The sequence below is a fragment of the Aspergillus candidus genome (genome assembly GCF_002847045.1).
Source record: "Aspergillus candidus strain CBS 102.13 unplaced genomic scaffold BDW47scaffold_10, whole genome shotgun sequence".
NCBI classification, from domain to species: Eukaryota; Fungi; Ascomycota; class Eurotiomycetes; order Eurotiales; family Aspergillaceae; genus Aspergillus; species Aspergillus candidus.
In genome coordinates, this window is record NW_020194015.1 from 223,940 (window position 1) to 243,903 (window position 19,964).

At 48.4% G+C, this 19,964-nt stretch overlaps 10 protein-coding genes and 1 non-coding gene across 11 annotated transcripts; 5 read left to right on the top strand and 6 right to left on the bottom strand.

Moving 5' to 3' along the window:
• Nucleotides 1–465: 465 nt before the first annotated feature.
• BDW47DRAFT_123946 (uncharacterized protein) lies at nucleotides 466–1,019 on the bottom strand (the record flags this gene model as incomplete). The annotated part of the gene is made up of 2 exons (XM_024816152.1): nucleotides 466–584; nucleotides 653–1,019. The coding sequence occupies 2 exons, from the start codon at nucleotides 1,017–1,019 to the stop codon at nucleotides 466–468; spliced, it is 486 nt and encodes a 161-aa protein (XP_024674009.1).
• Nucleotides 1,020–2,719: 1,700 nt separating this feature from the next.
• Nucleotides 2,720–2,790, bottom strand: BDW47DRAFT_t47. Its single transcript has one exon. It is a non-coding gene; the product is annotated as a tRNA-Gly (tRNA).
• Nucleotides 2,791–2,874: 84 nt separating this feature from the next.
• BDW47DRAFT_102071 (glycoside hydrolase family 12 protein) lies at nucleotides 2,875–4,080 on the bottom strand. Its single transcript, XM_024811779.1, has 3 exons — nucleotides 3,472–4,080; nucleotides 3,139–3,359; nucleotides 2,875–3,069 (listed from the first exon to the last, which is right to left on the bottom strand). Exons 1-3 carry the CDS (start codon nucleotides 3,885–3,887, stop codon nucleotides 2,990–2,992), a joined length of 717 nt encoding a protein of 238 aa, XP_024674010.1. The 5' UTR covers nucleotides 3,888–4,080; the 3' UTR covers nucleotides 2,875–2,989.
• A 2,219-nt stretch (nucleotides 4,081–6,299) lies between these two features.
• On the top strand, nucleotides 6,300–7,725 carry BDW47DRAFT_116176 (kinase-like domain-containing protein; the record flags this gene model as incomplete). Its single annotated transcript, XM_024814893.1, has 5 exons — nucleotides 6,300–6,517; nucleotides 6,570–6,886; nucleotides 6,937–7,232; nucleotides 7,314–7,473; nucleotides 7,532–7,725. 5 exons carry the CDS (start codon nucleotides 6,300–6,302, stop codon nucleotides 7,723–7,725), a joined length of 1,185 nt encoding a protein of 394 aa, XP_024674011.1.
• A 1,128-nt stretch (nucleotides 7,726–8,853) lies between these two features.
• BDW47DRAFT_130474 (uncharacterized protein) lies at nucleotides 8,854–10,731 on the bottom strand (the record flags this gene model as incomplete). Its single annotated transcript, XM_024817111.1, has 5 exons — nucleotides 10,054–10,731; nucleotides 9,958–9,994; nucleotides 9,828–9,898; nucleotides 9,398–9,777; nucleotides 8,854–9,331 (listed from the first exon to the last, which is right to left on the bottom strand). The coding sequence occupies exons 1-5, from the start codon at nucleotides 10,216–10,218 to the stop codon at nucleotides 8,854–8,856; spliced, it is 1,131 nt and encodes a 376-aa protein (XP_024674012.1). The 5' UTR covers nucleotides 10,219–10,731.
• Nucleotides 10,732–10,852: 121 nt separating this feature from the next.
• On the top strand, nucleotides 10,853–13,014 carry BDW47DRAFT_130476 (GMC family oxidoreductase; the record flags this gene model as incomplete). Its single annotated transcript, XM_024817112.1, has 2 exons — nucleotides 10,853–11,365; nucleotides 11,419–13,014. The coding sequence occupies exons 1-2, from the start codon at nucleotides 11,123–11,125 to the stop codon at nucleotides 13,012–13,014; spliced, it is 1,839 nt and encodes a 612-aa protein (XP_024674013.1). The 5' UTR covers nucleotides 10,853–11,122.
• An 892-nt stretch (nucleotides 13,015–13,906) lies between these two features.
• Nucleotides 13,907–14,947, bottom strand: BDW47DRAFT_102079 (uncharacterized protein). Its single transcript, XM_024811780.1, has one exon. The coding sequence runs from the start codon at nucleotides 14,507–14,509 to the stop codon at nucleotides 14,339–14,341; it is 171 nt and encodes a 56-aa protein (XP_024674014.1). The 5' UTR covers nucleotides 14,510–14,947; the 3' UTR covers nucleotides 13,907–14,338.
• A 349-nt stretch (nucleotides 14,948–15,296) lies between these two features.
• On the top strand, nucleotides 15,297–15,879 carry BDW47DRAFT_102080 (uncharacterized protein). The gene has a single exon (XM_024811781.1). The coding sequence runs from the start codon at nucleotides 15,486–15,488 to the stop codon at nucleotides 15,702–15,704; it is 219 nt and encodes a 72-aa protein (XP_024674015.1). The 5' UTR covers nucleotides 15,297–15,485; the 3' UTR covers nucleotides 15,705–15,879.
• Nucleotides 15,880–15,890: 11 nt separating this feature from the next.
• BDW47DRAFT_102081 (uncharacterized protein) lies at nucleotides 15,891–16,368 on the top strand. The gene is made up of 2 exons (XM_024811782.1): nucleotides 15,891–16,098; nucleotides 16,154–16,368. The coding sequence occupies exons 1-2, from the start codon at nucleotides 15,939–15,941 to the stop codon at nucleotides 16,180–16,182; spliced, it is 189 nt and encodes a 62-aa protein (XP_024674016.1). The 5' UTR covers nucleotides 15,891–15,938; the 3' UTR covers nucleotides 16,183–16,368.
• A 432-nt stretch (nucleotides 16,369–16,800) lies between these two features.
• On the top strand, nucleotides 16,801–17,700 carry BDW47DRAFT_123950 (uncharacterized protein; the record flags this gene model as incomplete). Its single annotated transcript, XM_024816153.1, has 1 exon — nucleotides 16,801–17,700. One exon carries the CDS (start codon nucleotides 16,801–16,803, stop codon nucleotides 17,698–17,700), a length of 900 nt encoding a protein of 299 aa, XP_024674017.1.
• A 132-nt stretch (nucleotides 17,701–17,832) lies between these two features.
• Nucleotides 17,833–19,425, bottom strand: BDW47DRAFT_5007 (uncharacterized protein). Its single transcript, XM_024819177.1, has 2 exons — nucleotides 19,329–19,425; nucleotides 17,833–19,278 (listed from the first exon to the last, which is right to left on the bottom strand). Exons 1-2 carry the CDS (start codon nucleotides 19,329–19,331, stop codon nucleotides 17,965–17,967), a joined length of 1,317 nt encoding a protein of 438 aa, XP_024674018.1. The 5' UTR covers nucleotides 19,332–19,425; the 3' UTR covers nucleotides 17,833–17,964.
• Nucleotides 19,426–19,964: the final 539 nt, after the last annotated feature.

Here is a 19,964-nt window from a genome sequence, read left to right on the forward strand (position 1 = left end):
AACACTGCGTAACTATTCTCTTTTTTCATTTTTTGCGGTGTGTACAATGATCGGTCACTGATCACTTGTTCAATTGCTATACAATGAAAGTATGGCCCAAGAAGTAAATGCAGAAGCACTCCTACCTGGATATTCTATACAAGGGCGAAACAGTGTAATTAAATCTTGTTGAATCAACATTGGCCTGCTAGTCATGTGGTTGTATGCCTGATAAGGGTGCATACACAGTTAAATTTACCTGCACCATTTCTGATTACTGCTGAGACCATGAATAATGATTTACCCAGTACTAATGATACAGGCTGAAATTATATTACAGAGATCATATTTAGTGGTTGAAAATATGTTCAAATAGTTATATGTGAATGATGCAAGTGTAATTGGAATAGCTCCGCCATGGGGTATAAAAAGTATGTCAACAATGATAATACAAAAAGGAATTTAGAAAAGCACAAGATAAAACAATCATAGCATGAACCCCCCCATGATAGCCACTGCAGAAAGCACGACCATCCCAGAGCCAAGAGCAGGCACCGCAGCAGCATTTTCTTTATCAGCATCATCATCATCATCATCATCATCATCTAAATGATAGCACCACAAATCAGCAATCCATCTTCACCACCACTCAAGGTCAGAAACTAAAACTCACCACTAAGATCATGTCCCTTGCACTGCCCATAGATCACCCCGTTCCAGCGGTCCGCGAACTGGTTCGCCACCTCCGTCCCGTTAGTGCTGCCGCCGTCGCACTCCTTCTGGATACACGGGGAGACGGTGTGGACGGCCACCTTCATGGCGTTCTTCTTTCTGCCGCGGACCTTGGTGGAGCAGATGCAGTCCACGCTGGCGTCGTCGCCGCAGTTTTTCTCGATGGTGGTCTTCCTGTACAGGTTGTCGAGGCACTGGTTCGTGCACTCGGGCAGGCCTTCCTTCATTTGTGACCACGAGGTGTAGTTGGTTTCGGCCAGGGCGGTGGCGGCCAGGGTGAAGAGGGTGGAGATGGTCAGGAAACGCATTTTGGAGGGATTATTATATGGCGTTATAAAGGATATTGTAGACGTTGTAGTGGGAGTTGTGGTGGTGGTATTGGAGTGTGAAAATCTGGTTGGAGGATTGAGAATTGAGGTTTTTGATAATTGAAATTGAATAAGGGAATATACACCCCTTTATAGCCTTTCGACACCCCCGGTCATGGAAGTGACTTGTATACCGCCTATACTCCGTCCACCACAGTAAAGTTAGGGCTGAGGCTGAGCGTACAATAGCAAGGTACCCAATGTAGGCAGGTTGGGGCCAAACCCAGCCCTACTAGGGCCGCCCTAGAAGCACTTCAAAGACACTAAACCACTTAGTGTAAGGCTATGTACCCCCCAATCAACAATTTGAAATCATGATAGTCCAAGAAACCTCCCTATTTCAGGTTAGCCCGAGTCTCTCATAGCAACTAAGCCATCGGCACCGCCCATCCCCCAATTAGCCTTCCACATCTTTCGCTCTCCGCCCCCAAATATCTATTCATAGGAAGCATCCAAACGGCTCCCGACCGACCTGAGCCAAGATATTCAGCACTCTTCGACACCTGATTCGCCGGCTCGTCAGTTTGAGCACCGACACACTGGAGTCGTTCTCGGTGACTCCCGATCTGGACTCTCCTTTCGTGGGTCCCGTCCTGCCGACGTTGCATTGTGAGCAGGCGGTATCAGAAGTTTAACACACATTGTGGCTTGAAAAGCAGTCTCTGTTGCTCCCCACGCGGGTCATCCATCAGTCAGTAACTAGCTGGCGGTCTAGCTCTGCCTATCGTTTTCCTATAATTAACAATCGCAATGGCAGAGCCTCGTCTTGATCCACACCTCGAGTGAACCAAGTACCAACGGAGTCAAGATCGCATAGTCGCTACATCGCCCATCGCAACATTACGGGGCAGGTTGACGTGAATGCAGTCCCGGCATGCGCAAAGAAAAAAACGTCGCCACTGTTCTCATACCGATACAGATTGGTTAACAAACACACCTGGGCAGTGATCGGCGCCGAAGTACCCGGGTGCAGCAAGTGGAGATAAACTATCAGTAGTTAGACAGATGGTTTATAACACAGCCATAGATACAACCACCACGCTGACCCCACAGACTTAGTTTCCACCATCCCATCCAAAGATCTGCTGTGTGAAGAAACAAAGTAGAAGATTGACGCTGCGCATAAGCACACTGTGTCTATGTAAAGTCTGGCTTAGACTGGCTGAGTTTGTCTAAAATTAGGTACGGACATGTCTATCTTTGTTCCAGGCGTCTAGCAACGCGCAGATTCGCCGGAGCGTAGATGGTTTTGTCCCCCGTTCGGATAGATGGTGAGCGTGTCCTTTGCGCGACTATTTGTCAACTATTCTTGACAAAAAGGCTTTGTGGACAGGACTTCCGGTGCCGGCTTGGTTGAGGTTTTCATTTTCGATACTGGGCTGTCTTGTCCTCGGATGTGAAGCGAAGGTCCGAGATGTCCTGATATATATACTGTATGCATCTGGGCGCTCCGCTAATGCAGGGTTCGCGTCGGTCGGTATCGGTCAGATGGTTGATTGGTGCGCCAGCTCTATAGTATCCATAATGCAACAACTATCAAAGTTCACTAATGATAAGTCCGATCTTAAATTTATCATAAGTTTAATAAAGTCATCTTAATAAGGGAGGTAAAAAACAAAAAGAAAAAAAGATAAGAATAGTGCATCATCCGTGAATCGAACACGGGCCTCATCGATGGCAACGATGAATTCTACCACTAGACCAATGATGCTTCTATATAGGTTTCTTGGCTTCTGCAGATACATATTCCACTGACCCTACAACTAAATGCATTCAATTCAATGTCTTAAGAACAAGACAACCGCAGCATGGTGATGAAATGAATACTAAAAACTTCTTTACGGTCTTTAAAAAATTCTCCTCTGCCATCCACAATCCAGACCATTTCAAAGTCTATGAAAATGAAACCACTAAGCCACACTACCAGACCAGTTCTTAACAGTGAGGGTCGCCTCTCCACCAGTGAAGGGCTCAGTGCCGAATTGCAACGCTACAACAGTTAGTTCATCTCGCGATATAAGTATATCAGGAAGACCTGCGCGGCCTGCATAGAACATACTGATGAGGTATTGCTTGTCCGCGGGGTAGGACTGATTCTCGGTCAGATAGGTGAAGAACTCCTTGACGTCTGTCTCGAGGGATGTGATCGGCTCCGCGGCAACAAAGCTGTACACGTTCATGTCGCCGTTGGGGCCGTTGTAGACGTCCCAGGTCTTGCCGCCGACGTCGGCACTGTCGATCTGTGAGCCGATGGGACCGACCTCGCCGTACCGGCCGAGCCTAGTTACTAATTGTTAGACATACATGCCCGTATACGTGAGGCATATGTATAGCAACACGGCAAGAGACCCCACATAGAGAAGAATGAGAAGAAAAGAAAACAGAAACTCACCAGATCATCAACTCGTAGTCACCACTGGACGTGGCGTGGTCAATGTCCGCAGCAGTGAAGAGATCGTAGGCGACGTTAGCGCGGATATCAGTGTTGTCGTAGCTCCACTCCACAGCCGAAGGGATCTTCGTGATATCGCTGATCAGCTTTTTTTCGAACTCCACGCCCGAGTAAGGGTAGGCCTTGACGGAGTTCTCGGTGCCGGACCAGGTCCAAGTGGTGTGCCAGGCGACACCGGCGTCCGAGGCGCTGTCGAGGGTTGTGCACTGGGAGCCGCTTCCCGAGTCCATTCCCCACATGTTGTTGTTGATGATGTAGGGGCCTTGGGTGACGGTGCCGTACTGCTCGCAGGTTTCCTGCGCAGCAATCGGACCGGCCATGGCCGCGGCCACGGAGAGGATCTGGGTGGTCTTCATGGTCAGAGAAAGGTTCGTCGTTTTTGGCACGTCTAGAATAGATGGATGAGCTGCTGGATTGAAGATTGTTCGTGCGGTTGGATGGATCTTTATAGACTTCAGCAGTGGCCCGGGAGGTACTCTGCATGAAACTGACTAAATGATGTGGAACGGGCTGTTTCCAACGTTATTTGACTAGTGGGCCCCAATTTGCGCGCAACTTCCGAAATCAAACGGTATATACGGTGGGAAATATGCCGAGACCGTGTAGATCTATAGTAAAACAGGTCACGGAGTATTGCGGAAAAATTAGCCTTCAGGCACCGCGAATAGCCTGAAGTATGATCATTGTATGGTCCGGCTGAAACTACCCGTCTACCCGTCGTAACCATGGCAGTTAAAGGTGATCTACAAAAGGCTTACTTTTCTGGTAAATTAAAAATGTGGGAGGACCGATGGTTGCGGCCAAGGTAATGATGAATGTTGATGATCCTTGTGACGATAAAAAGGCGAATAGTGGCAAGAGTCCAAATACGCTAGTGTGTGAGAGAAAACACAAACGCATATCAGCTGAAATTCTTGTTACCTTCAAATTAGCTTGTATAAGCTAATTGAATAACATCATTTTTATTTGATATGAGCTTGTTCCTTCATTTGTACTTAGTAAATCATTATCAAAATCACTTCTGAACCGTTGTTATCTAACCTCATTGGCTCTTGATAATTAGCCACCTGCCAGGAGTTTTTTAAGAGATAAAAGCCTGGGGGGTATTCAATTCCATGTCAATTGTCATTTGTTTATTTTGATTTCTTTTCTGGATCTTCTTTAAGAATATTTGGCCGGGTTCCTACACTGTTGATAATCATGATGATTTATCAGAGTTTGTAGTTGACTACCTGATCACTGCTTATGACATGGTTTCTAAATAATAGTCTAATTTTTCTTCTCTAGCCGTTCTGCTGAACAAGTAATTTGCTCCTGAGTCGATACTTAACCCCGCATCACAAGTAGCATCGTGTTAATCGAATATCTCATTGGCTGTTACCCAAGAGACTTGTAAAAGCTCTTTGGCAGTTACCCTTTCCTAAGTTATTCCGCTTGAGGCCTATTACGTAGACTATAGGAAACCAAACTTATTCACTAGCCAAGACTCAATTGCTTTCATTGTCTGAGTATAGGATAAAATAAGAAGGCTCAGCTAGTTTCCTGGAACGATAATCATCAGTATCAATAACAAAGATAGGTATATTTTATTTACCATTTTCTGCTATATGAAGTGTAGCATACCTTGCCCATCCCGAGAATCAGTCCTTCTCGCTAGGTTTCTGGCTACAAACTCAGAGCCTACGGTCTTCGAACTGTGTTGATTTGGGCTGAGTGAGAAGCATCATAAAGACCACCGTCCCTTAGACAAGCTACGAAGGGTCTTCTTGACTGTGCAATCTCAGTGGTTTCGAGACTCATGGCAGAAAGCGGCTGTGAGCCTTCTGGGAGACCCATCTTCTTCAAACTACTTTGGGTCACGAGCTCTTCACCAATCCCGAGTCTTTCTTTCACTTTGAACAGAAACTTTTGTATATCGCCTGTGGAGATCACAGGAGCATATAAATATCCAGGATGCTCCGCATGTTGCTAGGCAACATGTATTACTTGGTGAAAGTTCTTAGTGTTTGGAATCAGGACCCCCCTCCAAGAAGATCGATTTCCCCAAAGTTCTACAAGCCTATCCGCGAAGGCGCAGTCGCTCTATGAGAGGAGTGAGAGGCGCCGAATCATGCAAGATATGCAAAAGGGGCACTATGGTTTATCCGGGCGAGTCCAGAAGCTGGAAGAGAAAGCCCAGGTTTCGGGGGATAAGCTGACCCCGAGAAGCGGTTCTTCCAGGGTTGGAGAATCTCCACAAAAGGGACCAGGCGCAAGCGGTGGGGTTGGCGAAAATTGATAGAATGATCTAGGATACCCTTCGACCTTGTCGACCCATAACGGCAATGAATAGGTCGGCGGGACCATTGCGGCTTGGGGGAGCAATTGACGATTACTCCGTTGAGGACTGATGGAAAACACGAAAAAGGATGGAGTACAATGTTTTCAAAGGTGCACCAAGATAATCGTTATCGGCAAGATCGGCCACGGATCCACTTCTCCAGGAAATACAGGTCTTCTGCCAGATTCATCCGCCTTAGTCCGTGTCGTCGCCGTCTGTTCGATATCGCCAATGATATCAAACCTCCATGCCGCCCTGTATTTTAGTGGCGGCAACCCTTGTTTTAAATATGAGTACGGCGTCTGCCTACCGATCGAAAGCCCTACGATCTTCCAGTGATTTTATCATGTTAGCAGCCTCGAGGAGCTCCAGGAGATATCTCTCGTCTCGGAAAGCTTCCACTACCTATCTTATGAGCCATTATTCGCATCGCGCTTCAGCAAGGACCATGGCCTCGATTTCCGCCCTTCCCCCGCGCCAATTTCCTACATCAGGTTTCGTCAGATTAGACTCCTCAGAGAAGATAGAAGAAGAGAGTCTGCCCCATTATGACGCGGGAAGATACTATCCAGCCCACATTGGAGATGTTCTTGTGTCCAGGTATCAGATAGTCTCCAAACTCGGATATGGCACATCTTCCACTGCTTGGCTTTGCCGGGATCTCTTGTATGTATTTAGTCGATGTTTGAAAGTAATGCGCTCTGATAACTGGTTGAAGGGAGCAAGTCTTCTATACAATCAAGATATGCATTCGCGGACAAAACCTGGATCATGAGATTGATGTTTCCAAGCATCTACAAAACGCTGACGACCATTTTGGGAAAAAGCTTGTTCGCTTAGTGTTGGATTCATTTGAGGTTGTTGGTCCGCACGGAAAGCATGTGTGCTTGGTTTACCAGCCACTTGGAATGAATTTCGCCGAATTCCAAAAATTACTCCCAGACAGCAAGTTCCCGAAGAATCTTGCTCAGAGGAGTATCCAACTCATTCTAATATCATTGGCTTTTATGCATGAAAACAACGTTACCCATACTGGTAAGTCCTCAAACGAGCTAAGAACTTCACAGTGGTTTAACAAAGCGTAGATGTCTCATCGAATAATATACTCCAAGGCGTCGAGGACAGGTCTGTTCTTTCTCGTCTTGAAGAAGATGAGGTAGAGCGGCCAGTTGCTAGAAAAGTTCTGGGTGACCGTACTATTTACTACTCCCGACCAATGCCTTCTTGTGCCGGCTTACCCATCCTGTCCGATCTGGGTGAGGCCAGGATTGGCAATGGAAAGCACAAGGGCGATATTATGCCCGGTATTTATCGGGCGCCACAAGTGATTTTGGATATGGATTGGGGTTCTAGCGTTGATATATGGTCAATTGGCACTATGGTGAGTCCTAACAGGAACAAGCTACCTTCCTAGAAAAGGCATATTTGGGACCGACATGAAAATCTAATATGAATGGAGTAGATTTGGGATTTAGTGGAGGGAAGTCATCTATTTTTTGCCAAGAGAAATCGCACTCTCAATGATGAACAACATTTAGCAGAAATGGTATCTCTGATGGGACCTCCACCTCCAGAATTTCTGAAGAGGAGCGAAAAGTGCCACCACTTCTGGGATGAGAAAGGTATGTTTTGGCCGTTGTTGCGACCGGATGATTCTTCCTTCTTATATTTGTATTGCAGGTAATTGGAAAGGATCCATACCTATACCAGAGCAGTCACTGGAAATGAGGGAAATTCAACTTTCCGGTGAAGATAAAGAACTTTTCGTCAGCTTCTTGCGCAGAATATTACGTTGGCTGCCCGAGGAGCGGCCAACAGCGGAGGAGCTTGCATATGATGAATTTCTGATGCAGGCTGTGTGGAACTCTAGCTGAACAGCATGGGTAGTATGGAATAGTCATGATATGATTGAACCCTGATAGCCTTGCATGTGGACTAGTTGATTGATTTACTGTATAATGCGCAGCCGTAGCTAAAAATTGTCCATGGAATCCAAGCACAGCCTTGCCACCATTAGATTCTAATAGATATGTGTCAACCAGTTCCGTTACGTGCGTCATCAGGTTCTAACCCTGTATATACATCAAACAAATTCCAGAACTACCTAGAGTGGATGAGTGGATAAATAGGGAATTAAAGCACAGATCCAAGATAGATATAGCCATGAAGGAAGAGTCGCCCGGCTCCAGAGTCCTTAAATTTCCCTATAACCGTTGGGGGGCGGGAGGCATGTAAGACTTATTTCCACGATGCCAGAGAATTCACAGCACCCATTGGACAAGCACCGAAATAGATAGCCGCCTGGATTTTTCTGCCCACATTAATCAAAGACGGTCTTCAGTTATTATGAAAGAGGACCAATATAGAAAATCTCCCGACTTGCCTCGGTCGTTCTAGACTGACTTATCCGCCCTTGGCTGCCTTGTATTCGAGATTGTGGTCGGCTTGCGACCCCAAGAGGAAATTGTAGACGATGATTGGGAAACAATTATAGATAACTATGATCGTGGGATCTTTCCGCATATGGGGGAATTGAAATATAGAGATATAATTTATAGTGTTGGACGTCCCAATATTCGGAGGCTCGTTAGATTCTCTTGGATATTGGGAATGGCGAGCATGGAGGAAAGGGGTAAAGAGCGGACTGCCGATATATTTTGCTGAGGCTCCCTAAACAAGCTCTTCTGCCTTGGGGATAGTGACAATTGAAGTACTTGCATTTTATACTTGCCGAAAATACAAGCGGACCCACAATTACATGAGATGGAGCAAGTAAATCAAAACGTTAACGTATAGTTTATCAGTTCGGATAACATTCATATCAAGCCTGCCAAGATACCGAGGTAATTTGATGCAGTGGCCGAGATTAAATTGAATAACCAGAGTACTGGGCTTTGTCTATATACTTCGTGATGCTCTTTTGGTTCTATTCCTTGTTTTTGTCTTTTATTTATTTGTTTATCTATATAAATTGCTTTTTGGTTCGTCTTGAGTTGCAAATATTAAGAACGATTGTAATCATATTTGACATCAAACTGATGGCTCACGCCGATACCCCCAGGGCCAGTGAGATGCTGCTCATCAGACTCAAAGTCCACCGTACGTGTTGTCATGAACAGATCAGCGTCGGGGTCCCGTTTATTCCGGAACGGCCGGGAGCCGGACGTATTACTGCCGCTGGAAACTTGGGTGTTCACGGGGTCATGATCGAGGCGATTCATCGGGTAGATGGCGGCGCCGGGTTCGTGGATGCGCTGGAAGTCCTGCCCGTGCGAGACGGAGTACGTGGCCTGGGCTGTAGAAAACAGCCCCGGGAAAGCGCGTGCCATGATGGTTTTCATAAGCGGCATGTTGGCGCAGATTATGGCTAGCTCGGGCTCGAGCACGGTCCACATGACTCCCATCTGGACGGAGTGGGTAATGTCCTTGAAGTCGATGGCCATGAGTGATGATAGGCGGACGATACTGATGACAGAGACACTTGGAATTGTTAGCCATGTCGCCAATTACTAGTGGGGTGGAAGGGGATGGAAGGGGAGAAGTTACAGTAATCCCATGCAAAAGACAAGACTCAGTGCAATTTTCTTGGCCATGCTTAACTGTAGCTTCCAAATATGAGGCACCGGAAGGGCCATGACCATTAGGTCCGTCACCAGATTGAGCACGCCGGCGGAAACATACGTCCCGTTGCGGTCTCCGCAGGTGCCCCCGGGGATCGTTGTATCCCAATTGAAGGCCAGCGGACGGCAGAGTAGCACGGTCTCTAGAATAACGCTGATGGCCCAAAGCCAGACGATGGTCATCACAATGCCAACGCTGATCTGGAAGCTTCGTTTGGTGCCAAAAATACGCATGAAGAATAGCATCATTGACGTTTTGACTAAGCCCATGACAATGCCGTATAAGGCTTCGAGAGGTAGGATAGTCTAGAAGGGATGAATATCGTAGAGATCTGCCTCGTTATGGAGCGACCGACCTTGAGTGTTATGACTACCGACTGGGGGTCCACTTCGGCGATATGTCGACCTGCACCGCCCTTGATAGAGACTGCCATACATCGTCAGTTAGAGTAAGAAGCACGGACAGATCCTGGGTGTGAAGCTCACGGATATATTGGATAGCGATATCGATGTATACAATTAACTGGCAGTGTCAGCACCAGATTCGACATGCCATTAGGAGCCACAGCGTCCGCAACTTACCAAGGCGACCAAGATTAGAATCTCGGGGGCCCCAATCCGGACCCGCCGCAACTTCAGGGCATATAGACGTAAAGCAGTGGTGAAAGTCGCGAGAAAACCAAAGACCGTCACGACAATGACCGGATTCCGTGCCAGCGGAGCATCCAGAGCGTATGTCGGCGTCATGACTGCGAGCAAAAAGTTGTGACAATGTCCGGGGGACCGTGTCAAGTTAGGGTCCCGGGAAGCTGGTTGTTTTTAACCACCGGAATGGGGCCAAAAAATAGTCCTCCCGCATCGAGGCATTGGGGCCATTCGAACAGGGCCGGGTTTTGTGCAGAACTTTGGGAAGGATCATGGTTTAGATGAGGACGCCCCACCCCGAAGACGGAGCCCTCTGACTGAGACCGAATGTAAGGGCGCGTGAAAGTGGACATTCCAGTAGCATGACCCGATCAAGTCAGTTCACACGGCTGGGGGAAGACTAGCACAACGGTTCGCTTTGGCATTTGGCACTTCGTGTCCTGACTGGTGAGAGGGAGACGAAGAAACATCGAGTTCAATGGGGGAAACTTCCCGCGGTCACGGCGTGGGTTCCACCCGGATATCCGGTTCACTCCTGTCGGCCTGATAGCTTGACAGCCGGGGGTGGGTCCTACCGCTGGATTTGGTTTAACGTGCAAAACGGCGTGATTCCGGCCCTCATTCCGGCATGGATAGATCAATTCAGGGGTGGACTGATTGGTATTCCTGCCTGACACTGCAGAAGGAAAAAATTGCGATGATCAAGAAGCCTTCCTTCGTATATGACTGGTTATTGCCATCATCTGTGGAACATGTCCACGATCTTTTGCCTGGTGACTGCCTCTGGACCCCACCACGGATACCTTCAACCCGCGGGCCACTCCTTATTGCAATTGTCCACGCCGCCGGGGAACAACGAACAAGGAAAATATGATTCCATTATAGGGGAAGTGGGGGGGTCGGCTGTCGGGACTATCTCCCCCCACCTCACCCCCCCGGCTCGTTGGCTTTAGCTTATAGAGGGGCTCTCGCACTGAATTATCGAGCAGCAAAATAAACCACAACCATGGCTGCAACGGACGTATCATCTGTAACGGACCTCTCCGCCTCCTACGACTATGTTATCGTCGGTGGAGGAACGTCTGGGCTAGTCGTTGCCAACCGTCTGACCGAGAATCCTAATGTGCGAGTGCTCGTGCTTGAGGCCGGCAGCAACCGCGTCGAGGACCCCAGGATTGCCGCCCCCGGCCTCGCTGTTGGCACGTATGGCAACCCAGACTTCGACTGGTGTATCACCAGCCCCCCTCAAGTATGTCTCTCATACTCTGTATTCTTAGACTCACACTGACTAAGCCCCGCTAGGAAGCCCTGAATGGCCGCTGCATTGCGGAACCTCGTGGTCGCACCCTGGGCGGCTCCTCGGCCATCAACATGGGCATGGTCATCTACCCCAGCCGTAGCGACATCGACGCATGGGAAAAACTTGGTAGCGCGGGATGGAACTGGGCATCGCTGTCGCAGTATCTGCGGAAATCCCAGACCTTCACCCCGCCGTCCGATGCCACCCGGGACGAGCTGTCCCTGGGATACATCGACCCGGCTGTCCAGGGAGAGACTGGTCCGCTCCATGTCTCGTTTGGCGACGGCCCTTTCCCGGCATTCAACGCCGCCTGGCCCAAGGTGTTTGAGAATCTCAACTACCCGCTGACCGGGGACCCCATGTCTGGCGAAGCGACGGGCGCTTTCTGCCACCCGGGGAGCATCCACGGGACGCAGCGAACACGTAGCCATACCGGTGTGACCTACTACAACTCCGAGGTTGCCCAACGCCCGAACCTTCGCGTCGTGACCGAAGCGCTGGTCGAGAAGATTCTCGTGGAGAAGGGAGGTGATGGGGAATGCCAGGCCACGGGCATTCGATTTGTCGGGTGTGACGGAGAGCAGCGTACGGTGTCGGCGACCACCGAGGTGATCCTGGCCGCTGGGGCCATCAAAACGCCGCATTTGCTCGAGCTCTCGGGAATCGGAGATGCCGACCGTCTCAAAGCGCACAACATCGAGCCTGTCGTCCACAACTCCAACGTGGGAGAGAACCTCCAGGAGCACGGCTTCGTGCCGTTCAGCTGGGAGGTGGCCGATGGTCAGGTGACCGCCGAAGCCCTACGCAACCCCGAGGTCGCCAAACTCGCCATGGACGCCTGGACGACGTCGGGCGCAGGACCCTTGGGGCTGTGTACCTTGGCGTCGGCGTACATGTCCCTTCCTGAGGAAACAAAGGCCGACGTGCAGCCTCTTATCCAGGAACACCTGGCGAGTGTGCCTCCGCGCCACGAGGCGCAGTACCAGATCCTCCAAAAGATGCTGGAAGATCAGAACGAAGCGTCGGGGCAGTACACCATCGCGCCATTCCAGGTCACGCCGGAGAAGGGTCCGAGTCTCCAGGGGGTTTTCGGCATGTCGGAGCCCGAGAACTATGTGAGTATGGTAGCCGTTTTGAACCGCCCCTTCTCGCGCGGCTTCGTCCACCTGAACTCCCCCGACCCAGCGGCCCTGCCGACGTTCGATCCCAAGATGCTGTCGCACCCGCTGGATCTCGAGCTGCAAGCGAGACACGTCCAGTGGCTCGAGACGCTTGCAGCGACGGAGCCCATGGCGTCACTGCTGAAGCCCAACGGAAGACGGCTCCACCATCACGAGCGGCCATCCGGTATGGAGGTGGCGCGCGAGCTGACGCGCGATCGCATCCTCGCGCACTACCACGTGGTCGGCACGGCGGCCATGATGCCGAAGGAGATTGGAGGTGTCGTGGATTCTCGATTGAAGGTGTATGGGTGCTCGAAACTTCGCGTCGTCGACGCCAGCATCATTCCGCTAATCCCGCGCGGCAACATCCAGACTACCGTCTACGCTGTTGCGGAGAAGGCGGCGGATTTGATCCGGGAGGATAGCATCGTATAGTTATAGCCAATCAAATTCTGTGTATATCATGAAACGTTGTGCCTCGCGACTCTCGGTTTCTATAGTAAATGTAAATATTAAAATTTCGTGTTTGCCCGAACCAATTCATCCTTGACGTAGGCTTGATCATCCGCGCAGAAGTATCTAGAGGAGGTAGAAATTCCGTTTCCAACAGTCACGTAGGCTAGAAAATCACACTCAAAGAAGGTTATGAGAGACTAATATGATGAAAAAGAGATAGAAAGAAAATCAATCGTACCCTGGGCCGGTCTTCCTTTAACCATTTTCTTTGCCTGTCTAGTGACACTCGAAAATAATTTTATGATCACCTCAGTATTCTATATCACTGTATCTGTGATCCAATCTAGAAATAAATCAGGAGCATTGTCAAGTCTTCTGGCCAACTTTAATAGGGACGGCGCCATCTCTTAGCTTATAAACGTAAAAGATACTAAATGTTATGCTTGGCGAGGCGCACTAATGCCAGGTATGTGTATTGAGTGCTTGGGATGATTCTTGTAGCAATAATTGTTACTGTGTCATTGTTTGATAAAGCTTAGAAAGCTAACAGAGGTAAGGCTAACTTATAGACCCTGCTCCGCCCAGACGTCGCTTGAGATGTCTCTCAACTGATTGGATGAGATCTTAATGTTATGCTCGGGCTGGACTGGTAGTAATTTGTGTGCTGCAGCGGAATGTCATGATGGACTGCTGTATAGTTGGGACGTAGCGAAGCCGCTGGTGTCGTGCAGAGCTGACTATGTGGTAAAAGATAGTCTCAAACTTGATACTGGGTGTGTCTTGATTAATGGACATGATGATCACAAGCTTTACAACTTCCCTCGAGTTCGTGAGCCACCATTCTGCATCTGCCTTTAACTTTTGATAGGACTGAGAGACTAACATTGACCGTAACGGTCGGCCATTTTGCATCGCGACCTGAGAGTGATTGCTTAGGGGCCCACGACTCATCAGCCTGCTTTGATGAAGACGCACCTCGGACACGTTTAGACCTGCACTCATCTGAACATGGTCTCCTCATCACTTCATTTTCCAGTCACTTCTCATTCCACTAAAAACATGCTCGTTTCCCATGTCATTTATATACCGAAATGATAAGCAACGAGTTGGTTGTTGATCACCATCCGGTTCACCCAAGTCTCAATTTTGAACAATCCATTCCCCAGTAAGGATCTCAACATTAGCACTAGGATTACCCAGTACCAGAGAGTCTGGGTGCCACGTATCTGGGAGAATTCAGGATCAAGTGTTGCGTTCCTGGTGTCGACATTGAGACTTGCGCAAGAGCTTCGTCGTCGTTCATCTAATCGTACTCCGGAAATTGAAGAGGTAAAAATTGTCCACACACATATTCAAAAAGGTCGTCGGGGATAGTTTCTGGGACTGGCCGTCCCAGGTAACGACCATAAATCATATTCACCGTCATTGGCTCAAAACTAATATATTCGAGGACTTTAGTGCTCTCTTCACGCATTGGGATATCAAACGTTTGAGCGGCATCTGATGTAAAGCCTTGGGTCTCTATGGACGCTGACGAGGTGGATAGGCCACTTGATACTGACCTCGGCGGCGGTCTAAATAGAGCCGAGACCCGCCGTTCAACGATAAGGAGGAGGGGTGTAGAGACGAGCGGCTCTGCTGTTTGATGATAGGGTGCAGTGTTTCTAAATTAGGCCTGGAGAGTAAAAGTGCCCCTTCTTCTAAGTAGCTGATCTACTCCTCCGTGCAAGCCCCCAGCCCCGAGGGCAGTGATTGCGAGGATATATGATCTAGGGCTTCAAGAGACATTGTTTGGGAGCAAGAAATTTCCGATCAAAGGGCTTGAAGATATTAAAATCAGAGATATAAAGAGTTCTCGCATTCGTCTTCTTTGCTGCCGCAAGTCCGGTCCCAGAAATACGCTAGAATTGTTGGTATAGATCAAGATGGCCGGTGGTTTTGTCATAAGTGCTGAAAAGGACCAGATGATGCAGGTATACAGATCAATAAAAGATTTTGTTAACTGATAGAAACAAAAGGGTGGGTTGACAGGTGGGGAAGAGAAAGTGGGAAGGAAGGTGGGAGGGATGGTGAGGTCAAGGTGACGTGAAATGGAAGGAGCCTGCTGTAATACCCGATAACCCTAATGAGAATGACCTTCAGAGTCCGGGCCGGTTCCAGGTGTGACGAACACCGAAATGAGGACGGTTTTATCTCTAAAGACCAAACTGCTGAGACTCGGGGCAAGATCCAACCTTTTCCCTACAAAAGCACGGCTCTTAGTTCGCTTCATGGCGACCTGGGGGGAGGTATCTATAACACAGGAAACATCCCATTAGGCCAAAGTCCACCAATCACCAATTCACAGGCCGATATGACCATGACCCCTGGTGTAATTGCGGTCACACCGGAAGACCGGTCTCCACTGCCTTCAGCGCGGGCGGTGGGTACCAATCGCATTGATAAACGCAATGGCCGCTGCTCGACATTACGAAACAGCGCAAAAGACACCTGCGCCTAGACTAGCAGACACGATTGTCAATGCCTGTGCCATAATAGCCTCGGTTAAGGAAGACATTATGGACCGAGCAAGGGTATCTCATCATGTCTCAGCACTTGTCTCGTTTGATAGACTTGGAGAGCTGGGTCAAATCTCTTCCATCAGACTTTGCATACAGAGTTTTAGTTGACCCCGACGAACTGAAAGAACAAGACGTGTGCATGAGGCGATACGATATATACTCCAGCGTCGAGATCGCCCAGATGTGAAATTTGCAGAGCTGCGCGTGCATTACTCTCCACCGGGCACTTGTCGAGGTACTATCGAAACCCTCCCCCAAACCGTCCTCCACCTTTTTCTTACCTATATCTTACGGGCACCTCCTTACGTCCAACACGGTGATACAGGAGATGTCCCACGATATATGATACAGTGTCCCATATATCATACATGCGGGAGACAAGGCAAGCAATCAGGTTACCTGAAAGCTGCTTGTACTATGCATTTGCTGTGGCCAGTTTACATTGTAGGAACAGCACATACTGCAAGCAATTCTTTGCGTGATTGGATTGTATCAAATATGGGTAAGTTCAGACTGGTCACTGGGATTCAAAACGCGAAGCTAATGGCATTTGATATACAACGGCGGTAATTATCTCGGTATTTGACTTCCTATCCATCTCTCACGATCTAGAATGGGTGGAGCTATAACGGAATCAGGCAGTTTAGGTGAGCTGCAAATAGGGGCGAGTGATCGTTGGGGTCAATACTACCGGGCTATACTTTCAATTTTAGGTAATTTGATTGGCCGATTTCTATGGCTAGTAGTAGATAGTTTCCAGGGCATGGGTTCGACCCACTTGGAGAGTGTGACACTGTTAGACAGAAAACAAAAGCCAACCGACCCCATATATAAAACCCATTAAAATAATATACCCTGAATGTGAACCATTTTGTATACATATACATTGAAGGCGCTGCCATCCAAGACCTGAAGCCTAATTTTAGATATCATACATTCTACAAATGGGATGTTTTCTAGCATGAAACATAATATGTTAGTATGTTCTTTCAATAAAGTCTTTACTTGAATATCTGAAGTAAATGACCCTATGAGAGATACAACCCTTATATACTTTTCTTCGGTGTAATAATGTCGAAAGGATGATGTCATCATAGGGTTTTGATTAGAATAGCCAGTATATCTACCGAGGACATAATCAGATTCAACATCCTATTAATATTTTCCAAATCTAGAGAACACAAATCGTTGTCTTTAAGCCAATATGACTGCCAATACCGACCCCGAGAGCATCGTAAATGAACCTGGTCGCGGCTTCTTGGGTCATCTTGCGTTCCTTCCAGTTGGCTCGGAGGAACATGCGTCTTCTATCCAACACTATCCGTACCGGGGGAGGAAGCAGTTTCTCATTGATTTTGAGACGGAACGACACCACCATCGAACTGATACCAGCGGAGATTACAGTGAATGGTTTCTCCTCACTGGAGTCAATAGTCATATCTTTGAGAACGAATTCCTTGAACCTGTCGACCAAACCACCCCCTGGACATCCTGGAGTTCGTACGACGCTCATATGCAGTTGTTACTCGTCAGAATGACCAAATCACCTGCTCACGAAATCGCCTCCATGACCTTCAATGCTGTGTTTCTGGAAGCCGTGGAGCCCACCGGGCTAAAGCGCTCCCTCACACAATTCGGTAGTACTACTCACTTTGCTTCCCTGGGTGCTAAAGAGCCCGATCAAGCCTGGCGGCCCCGTCGACTTCCCCCCAGCCGCTCGCAAGACTGGCCCAGCGCTGTGATAGAGATCGCCTATTCTGAAACCGAAGCGAAGCTGGGATCTGACGTACGTTTCTGGATGCGAGCGTCGGGGGGTGATGTCAAAGTTGTACTCACCTTGCGCATCGACCGCCATCAGCCCAGAATCAGGATTGAAAAGTGGGTGAGCGGCAGTAAGACCAACACTCGCCATCACCTCGACCAGAGCATCATTATCTCAAAATCAAAGAACAACCAGATCATACCAACCAATGCGCCGCTTACCATTGGCTTTGAGGAGCTGTTTCTGCGACCAGCTAGCATACCAAGGGAGAGGGATATCGAGGTGGATGCGGAGAAGCTGCAGTACCTGGCAACGGAGATATGGGATAAGCAGGGATTCTAAGGTTCTAAAGGGCGGGGGACAGAAAGTAAGGCAGCAATTGTTGATAAAGCAAATTGATGGAAATTAACAAATTGAAAGTGCATAGGCACTAAACCCAAAGATAGATGCCTGTCGTGACAGAAAATTGTGAGGATAAGTACTTGATTCTAGGCACTGCTTGTCTTGATTCGACCTTCAAGTTGGACCTTGAGTTTGAATCATAATAGAACACAAGCATATTCAGCAAGAGTTAAATATTCAAGCAATGCCAGGGGCTTCACCAACCTAGCTGTTCTCTACTAGCAATGGTGCTTCCCACTCCTTCAATCTTCTCTCATCCCAAAGAGCGTAACTCCATTCCCAGTCCGTCTCAGACTCCCGATTGAAATCCATGGAATCCTCAAGTATGTCTTCCTCATTATGGGGCAGCAGCCATGCTTTCTTCCAACCCACAGTAGGCTGTTCAAGAGGGGACAGGGTAGACCAGAGCTGTTCAAAATTTTGGGACTCATACCGATCCGCTGGATCAATAAATGGGAACTTATGATCCCACGACAGCCCGATCCTGAGTCCGATGAATGGGCCCGGCCAGAAGCCCCTGGTATTAATGCAAACGAGATTACGTCGAGAAAGCTGATCCATATGTAGAACGCGATATAGAAATTCAGGCCCTAGTCCAGCCAATCCCTCGAAATGTTGGTGGAAGTGAACAAGGTCACGTTCACTCTCAATCTCACAACCTGAAGGTGGCCGTTGTTCTATAGGAAGAATATCCCAAAAAAACTCGCATGGTGTACTCTTGCTGAGCTGTTGTAAGTCGTCTGTAACCTCCTTGGAAATAGCCTTGGTCTTTGTAATAAGATAACTGAACACGCTGCCCATTTCTTCGTGTTCCCAAGGGGGCATGGTGCCATAGAATAACTGATATGCCTTCTCGTGAATAAACCAAGCACCGTGTGCTCTTTTGAGATCTCTTAATTCGTGTGTTTCCCCTAACTGCCAGACTTTCCTGCGCCCGCACGAATCACAACTTTCGTGCCCGAAACAATGGACTGGGTCCCCGAAGATATTTTTCAGGATTTGGAATCGACACATCGCCCTTAGGAAACGGTGCTTTTCGGAATGCAACAATTGTAAAGGCAGGCATTCGTTTTCCCATTGAATAGACTGGATCCATGGGGGCCTTGGTGCATTGATTGAAAAGTCCTCAAGGAAAAAGCACAGCATTTTGTGAAAATGGAGTAGTTTTATAATTTCCCCTAGGCCGTTGGGCTCGTCCAGTCGATTCGATGAGGATTGACTAAGCCCACGAATCTCATTTCTGCGGCGCCAATTATCCAGCAAAAAAATTGCGTTTTTCATCTGGAGGCTAAAATGCACGCATTGTGACCGCACAGCAGTGAGCGCTTCTGCCAGGTCAAGAAATCCACTATATTGCCGTTTTACAAGACATCCAAGTAGTTCGCTTCTCACTGCAAGATATGCCTGGTGGTATCCGGGTGATGCAAGCACGAGTGATTTGAGGGTATCGCCGTCCTGCACTCGGAATAAGATGAGAATCTTAAGCTCGATGGGAAGACCCTCGAGGGTTGATTCAGCCTGGACTAAATTTTAGCTTAATTTTATTCGAATTGGTGCTTCGGACTCACCATGTTTCATGAAGCTACCAACTGCTGTGTTGGATGGGGAAATGAGGGGTTGACAAAAGAGAGATGTTCTTTCCAAGGCTTCAAGCGCCTGGTCACCCTTACATAAGGGTTTCAACAGTCTATCTAGTCTTTAAACCTGTCTATGTGAGCCGTGTGATGAAAAGCCGCGCGGGTGCAAGCAGGATAATATCATCCAATCAATTCGGCGGTAAACGGCGCTGTGGCGATGTTCCTCCCCCCCAATAACACCAAGCTGGGCCTTTGGCGATCGGTGGGGACGCACCCTCGTCCGGCACCCTCGGCCTGCGGCGTGTTTTCGCGTAGGTCATTCGAGAATCTGATTGAACCGATTATCCACCGCTTTCATTTATTACATTACTTAAAGGTACGGATTCTGATGCTTATTTTTAGAGTTGGGTTGGGTGTGGTTGGTGCAGTTTTGAACCGAAAAACCGCATCTTTGCAGAACATCACAAAAAAATGTTGAGATTGATCATCAACTAATCTAACTATTGTCCAGACGTGGTTTCGTTTTTGTTCCAAACTATGAATCCAAAGCAGCACATACCAGATTTAATATTGTACTCTGGTCTACCTAAAGTGGGCAATGAGCGGGGTAGGTTGGTGTGATAACAA